The sequence below is a fragment of the Lagenorhynchus albirostris genome, chromosome 10 (genome assembly GCF_949774975.1).
Source record: "Lagenorhynchus albirostris chromosome 10, mLagAlb1.1, whole genome shotgun sequence".
In the NCBI taxonomy this organism is placed as follows: domain Eukaryota; kingdom Metazoa; phylum Chordata; class Mammalia; order Artiodactyla; family Delphinidae; genus Lagenorhynchus; species Lagenorhynchus albirostris.
Window position 1 is genome coordinate 56391532 of NC_083104.1, and position 6735 is coordinate 56398266.

At 52.4% G+C, this 6735-nt stretch overlaps 1 protein-coding gene across 2 annotated transcripts; it reads left to right on the plus strand.

Annotated features, from left to right (window-relative positions):
- Positions 1–1385: 1385 nt before the first annotated feature.
- On the plus strand, positions 1386–6468 carry EOMES (eomesodermin). 2 transcript variants are annotated; one of them, XM_060164092.1, is made up of 6 exons: positions 1386–2260; positions 3243–3397; positions 4040–4161; positions 4577–4735; positions 4827–4888; positions 5642–6468. In XM_060164092.1, the coding sequence occupies exons 1-6, from the start codon at positions 1386–1388 to the stop codon at positions 6378–6380; spliced, it is 2112 nt and encodes a 703-aa protein (XP_060020075.1). In that variant the 3' UTR covers positions 6381–6468. The 2 variants fall into 2 exon arrangements, with proteins under 2 accessions (XP_060020075.1, XP_060020077.1); XM_060164094.1 differs by having other exon boundaries at positions 5699–6468.
- Positions 6469–6735: the final 267 nt, after the last annotated feature.

Here is a 6735-nt window from a genome sequence, read left to right on the forward strand (position 1 = left end):
TCTGCAAAAACGCAGTGGAGAAACAGGCAGCTGGGGCAAAAGGGCTTAATTCCATATCAAACTGATTATTTCACTAATTATTCCACCTTCTGTGTTGCGCTGCAGAGGAGAGGCACAGGGAATCTTAACCGCGAGGCTGCTTTGTTTCTCGGTGTCAGGCCCAACTGAAGATGGGAGGGTGTGGGATCCGAGATTCAGGGAAACTGAGCGTGGATTTTAAATTGTGGGGAGTAAAAGTGATTGCCTCCTGAAAGCAGGCGTGATGGCATGGGGATGAGAGTGTTCCCAGTATCCCACCCCACCGGGGCTTCTGATTCATAAGCTGACGGCTTCTGTCCTCAAGGACTGCAGTGTGCTCTCGCCACCCCTGGAATCCCAAAAGCCCAACGCCGGGTTCCTCTCCACAAACACTTCCCACTGAGTAAAAGGGTGGGGCCGAACAAAAAGTGGTTCCTGCTTGTCGAAGGCCAGAGAGTCCTCTCCAATCGGGAAGAAAGTGTGCCTGAAGTTACAGCCCCCGACGAGGGAAGAGACTTCCTTGGGCCTCTCTCCAGGTCGTCCCAGATCCCCACCCTCAGAGACCGGTGCCTCCCTGCAGGCTGTCAGCTTGCAGAACATTTCTGCCTCCGGCCTCTAGAACCTGCTCCCGCCCTCGCATCCCCCGGCTCAGAGCGCTGTGATGACCCTGCTACGGAGACCTCAAACCCTGTTCCACTAAATTCCAGCGAAATACAGACACCAGGATTGATTCTCACAGCAGGACTGAGTCTCAAAAAAAAAAAAAGAAAGAAAAAGAAATAAAATCAAGCTAAAGGAAAAGAAAGTCGCAGGCTACTCGATCCAATTAGTAAATGCCTAATTGAATTACTGTCACCTCCACCAGCCAATAGGAGGGTCCCGAGGCTGTGGGGCCGCGAAGCCCCTCCCTGGCCTCACATATATAAAGCAGCCAATGACAGCCTTGCAACTTTCCAAGTGGTCAACTTGACCGATAGTTTTTCAGTCGAGAAAGGCAGAAAGGCTAGTAGCCCTGGTGGGTGGATGGGGAGAGAGAGCTAAGACCTCTTCTTCCCGTGTGTGCGGGGGAGGAGGGTGGAGGTGCAGAGAGGCAAAAGAGACGCGGAAGGAAAAGGAGAGGGCTTCTCGGTCAGTTTTCGCCTCTTGCCTTCAAATCCAGTGCCCTTTCCTTGTGGAAAGGGCGCTGGGTTCGGGACGCGCGAGTGCGCGCCTTAGCGGTCCGCGTGTCGCCAGGTGGGTAACCCGGCACAGGAGGAAGGGGAAGTTACCTTCCCCTCGGAAGAGGGCGCTGGCTCCCTCATCCTGCCTTTATAATCAGGCCGCGGCCGGAGAGGAAGCAGCCAGCTGCCGTCTGCGCTCTGCAAAGCATGCAGTTAGGGGAGCAGCTCTTGGTGAGCTCGGTGAACCTGCCTGGCGCGCACTTCTACCCGCTGGAGGGGGCGCGAGGCGGTGGCGGCGGGAGCGCCGGCCACCTCCCGGGAGCGGCCCCCTCGCCTCAGAGGCTGGACTTAGACAAAGCGCCCAAGAAGTTCTCGGGCAGCCTCTCGTGTGAGGCAGGGAGCGGGGAGCCCGCAACCGCCGGTGCGGGGGCCCCCGCGGCCATGCTCAGTGACGCCGACGCCGGGGACGCCTTTGCCGGCACCGCGGCCGTGGCCAAGCCGGGGCCCCCGGACGGCCGCAAGGGCTCCCCCTGCGGGGAGGAGGAGCTGCCCTCAGCCGCCGCCGCCGCTGCCGCAGCCGCGGCCGCCGCCGCCAGCGCGCGCTACTCCATGGACAGCCTGAGCTCGGAGCGCTACTACCTCCAGTCCCCCGGGCCTCAGGGCTCCGAGCTGGCCGCGCCCTGCTCGCTGTTCCCGTACCAGGCGGCTGCCGGGGCGCCCCACGGATCTGTGTACCCGGCTCCCAACGGGGCGCGCTACCCCTACGGCTCCATGCTGCCCCCCGGCGGCTTCCCCGCGGCCGTGTGCCCACCCGGCAGGGCGCAGTTCGGCCCGGGAGCAGGCGCGAGCGGCTGCGCGGGAGGCAGCGGCGGGGGAGGCGGCCCGGGCGCCTATCAGTACGGCCAGGGGGCTCCGCTCTACGGGCCGTACTCCGGGGCAGCAGCCGCGGGTTCCTGCGGAGGACTGGGGGGCCTGGGGGTTCCCGGCTCCGGCTTCCGCGCCCACGTCTACCTGTGCAACCGGCCTCTGTGGCTCAAATTCCACCGCCACCAAACCGAGATGATCATTACGAAGCAGGGCAGGTGAGCGCAGCGCGGAGGGGCCCCGAAGCGCGGGGGCAGAGAGGACCTGTGTGGTCCTGAGGGTGGCCGGGAATGGGGGACCGCCGCCCGCCCGCTCCGCTCTTGGCTGGGAGAGTGAGTTTCCGTGCGCAGCCAGTGGGGACTCCGCATCTCCAGCCCGATGTCCCTCCCGTCCGCGCACCGGCGGTTTGTGCAGGGCGCTAAGGCTACGGCTGCTTCCCCCCTTCCTTCTCGTCACCCTCACCTGGACTGACGAGGAGGAGACAGAAATGGAAACTGGGGCTTGTCCACAAAGCTGGATGTCCTAGGTACGCCCGGCCGGCGGTACGCCGGTCCCTGAAGGCGGGCGAGGAGCCGCGGATGCGGGAAGGCTCCAGGGGTGGCTACCCTCTCTGAGCACAGGACATGGGCTCCCGCAGTTTTAGGCGCCAGGGTCTCCGCGGGGCGCATCCGGGGGACGAGCGCGAGGACAAGAGCGCCGGCAACGGGGGCTGGTCCGGGTAGTAGGTTAGGCCGGACCCTGGAGTCAGACGGGGCTGGGGTCCCAGGCCTGAGAAAGTTCGGATACACATCCCACTGCGGGCAGTGGTTACTTTTGGGGAAAGTGAGGGGTGGGTGCTGGGAGAGGGACGTCCCAAGGGGACTTTTAGCCTTACCAGTAGAACTATTTTTTTTTTACGAGAACAATTTAATGTTCTCTGGCACTTGTACATGTAAAAAACAATGATTTTTAAACATCGTGGAAGAAAATAAATGAGCATCTGAAAGGGTCAAGAACTTGAGTGAGTGGTGCAGAAGGGCGGGGATTGGGGCAAATTATTTCAGAAAAGAGATGTTCCGAGAGTTGCCAACTCAAGAATATTTTACGTAGTGAGGGCCACTTTTCTACCGGTATTCTGTTCGTCTGTAGACTTCTAAATGTCGTCTAAGCGTGGGCCTGTGCCCGGGCGTTCCGATTTACTGGTTCTATTCCCTTGCACAGACGCATGTTTCCTTTCTTGAGTTTCAACATAAACGGACTCAATCCCACCGCCCACTACAACGTGTTCGTAGAAGTGGTGCTGGCGGACCCCAACCACTGGCGCTTCCAGGGGGGCAAATGGGTGACCTGCGGAAAAGCCGACAATAACATGCAGGGTGAGGAGAGAAAGGGCCTGGGCAGGGTGGATCGGCGGGAGCCCCCGACTCAAGACACCACACATTTAAATCTCACATCCCTCCCTCCACATCCGGGGCCTGGAAGTGTTAGGAGTTTCTTTGTGTTGATTGTTTGATTAAGGGAGAGAATTGCTAAGTCAGACTTCTTGCCTACTAGTATATAGAATTTTAACCATGACCCTACTCTAGCCCTTCCCTCCACATCCCTACCTTTGAGAAAGGAATTGCTGTAAACTCTCCAGGTGGCAAGGGCATCTGGCATTCTAATCTTCACTTGAGAAGAGGCCTCCCCAAGGTTGAGTTCACCATAAAAATCCAACCACGTTCCATCAGATCTTGCCTGTCTAACTTCAGAAGCCCCCAAGTTAACCTTCAAGAGGCATCGCCTACTGGTTCCATTTTTACCTTGTCCAAGGAAGGCTGGAAGCACGGGGGCCCTGGGAGGGGAATCAGTAGAGTCTAGTTGGTCTCCACTGGCCTTCTTAAACTGCTAATGATGGGAGACATGTTCTAAATCTAGCTCTTAAATCTTGCCCATAGGTAGTAAATACCCCTCCCCTACCTCCATTTGCAAACAGCCCTTTATGCTTGGGTTTTGTGTTTTGTTTCACTTTCTCTTAGGCAACAAAATGTATGTTCACCCAGAGTCTCCTAATACTGGTTCCCACTGGATGAGACAGGAGATTTCCTTTGGGAAATTAAAACTCACCAATAACAAAGGCGCAAATAACAACAACACCCAGGTAGGGTGACAGAGGAGGTGGTGTCTTCTGGCTGTGGATCTCTTTTCTAATGAGTTTCCATACTCTTCATTGTATTTGTAATATTTGCAGGTACCTGTTGCTTGCCTGTTTCTGGTCTTTTTTTTTTTGACCTTTCTCATTTTTATTTATTTATTATTTTTCCTGCTGGATTTCAGTAACAGTGAGTTAACTGTTAGGAGCAGAAATACTGAAAACTTTTGGCGACTTAGGAAACCAAGAGGCAAGAGTGTTTATTTAAACACACATACCCAGCTATGTTTTAAGTTTCAAAAATGGCAATAGAAAGTTAGCTGTTGCTGGGGAGCAAGCAGGAGTGGCATTCCAAAATACAGAATTTGTCAAAATCGACTTTACTTTTTCGATTTGGCAGCTCTTTTCTCTGTACCATTTGCAGATGATAGTCTTACAGTCTTTACACAAGTACCAACCACGACTGCACATCGTTGAAGTCACAGAAGATGGCGTGGAGGACTTGAACGAGCCTTCCAAGACTCAGACCTTCATCTTCTCAGAAACGCAGTTCATTGCAGTGACTGCCTACCAAAACACCGATGTGAGTGCCCCATGGTCCCCAAGAATCCCTGAAGCTCAGTCCAGCGTGAGACAGAAAACACTCAATGACTGTTTTTTTCTCCCTTGTCTAGATAACTCAACTAAAGATTGATCACAACCCCTTTGCAAAAGGCTTCAGGGACAACTATGACTCGTAAGTGCACCTTTATTTTTCCTTGCCTGGTCATCTTTGAACAAGACATATCGAATCAGACACTTTCTTGAGACCAAATTCTAGGAAGAGCTTTCGCGGTTGGGATTTTTGCCTATTTTTATTTTTGCATATTTTTGGCCTTGACTAATCTTGCTTTAGAATTTTCACAGAAGGGTTTTGTTCATTTCTAAAGAAATGTTAAGGGATTAAAAATGAGGAGTTTTTTTTTAACATTTGAGTGGAGATCTGAAATTTTCATAATCTGCATTTATATGCCTTCCTTTCCATTTGATCCCAGTTTTTTTATTCTCTCAGGAGCAGGGATTATTATTCCCTCTCATTTTTTTACATAAGAAAAACCTGACACTAAGAGGATGTCATTTTCACAACATCAAACAGCAAGGCCCCACAGATGCCTTTTAAATCTGGGATTTCTACCCACCATGGCCAGCATTCCTTCCCTACCACTGAAGGGAGAGTTGCTCCAAGTTATTCCAAGTTCTAGGACTTGCAAAGATGGATTTTCTACAGTTTAAATGCTTAATGCCTGGGAGGAAGCTTTTTCTTCCGTGGTGGGAAATTTGGCCGCAATGAGCGAAGTCCAGCTAAAATGGGCAAGTGCATCCCTACTATCTCCACCCCTCCACTCAACAGACCAGCACTCCTGCTCTAGAGCCTTCTTCATTTCTGGGAGGTAGATTGTTTGGGGACAACATTAGGGGTTTTTTTTAAGTGTTTCTCTTTATATTGTAGCATGTACACCGCTTCCGAAAATGACAGGTTAACTCCATCTCCCACGGATTCTCCTAGATCCCATCAGATTGTCCCTGGAGGTCGGTACGGCATTCAGTCCTTCTTCCCGGAGCCCTTTGTCAACACTTTACCTCAAGCCCGATATTATAATGGCGAGAGAACCGTGCCACAGACCAACGGCCTCCTTTCACCCCAACAGAGCGAAGAGGTGGCCAACCCTCCCCAGCGATGGCTTGTCACACCTGTCCAGCAACCTGGGACCAACAAACTAGACATCGGTTCCTATGAGTCTGAATATACTTCCAGCACCTTGCTCCCATATGGTATTAAATCCTTGCCCCTCCAGACATCCCATGCCCTGGGGTATTACCCCGACCCCACCTTCCCTGCAATGGCAGGGTGGGGAGGTAGAGGTTCTTATCAAAGGAAGATGGCAGCTGGACTCCCGTGGACCTCCAGAACAAGCCCCCCTGTGTTCTCTGAAGATCAGCTCTCCAAGGAGAAAGTCAAAGAAGAAATTAGCTCTTCTTGGATAGAGACACCCCCGTCCATCAAGTCTCTTGACTCCAATGATTCAGGGGTGTACACCAGTGCTTGTAAGCGAAGGCGGCTGTCTCCTAGCTCCTCTAGCAATGAAAATTCTCCCTCCATAAAGTGCGAGGATATCAATGCTGAAGAGTACAGTAAAGACACCTCAAAAGGCATGGGGGGGTATTATGCTTTTTACACGACTCCCTAAAGAGTTATTTTAACCTCGTCAAAATGAGCTAACTTTTTGCCGATGGACTTGGTGGTGTTTTTTTGTTGTCTTCTTTGTCTAGGTTGCCAAAAAGACGTTTGCCTTCCACCCTGATGCATCCCGTTTTGTGCAATTCTCTAAAAGAAGGTGCCAAAGCTTTTTGATTGCTTCAGGTAACTGAAACAAGCCTAGCATTTTTTTCTTTTTTAATAAAATTAATGGAGGACTTTCAAGTGTTTTTAAATTTGAAGGTGATTCAAAGTTATGGATTTATTTATTGGAGACACTAGACATTCAAAGAACTGGGCTGTGAAGATTGAGTGCCTAGTGCCATCAAAGGTGTTGAAAGCTTTGG

Coding starts and splice junctions, on each gene's coding strand:
- EOMES (XM_060164092.1), top strand. CDS start 1,386: ATGCAGTTAGGGGAGCAGCTCTTGGTGAGCTCGGTGAACCTGCCTGGC. Junction 4,736..4,826: donor CTGCCTACCAAAACACCGAT/GTGAGTGCCCCA, acceptor TCCCTTGTCTAG/ATAACTCAACTAAAGATTGA. Junction 4,889..5,641: donor TTCAGGGACAACTATGACTC/GTAAGTGCACCT, acceptor TTTATATTGTAG/CATGTACACCGCTTCCGAAA.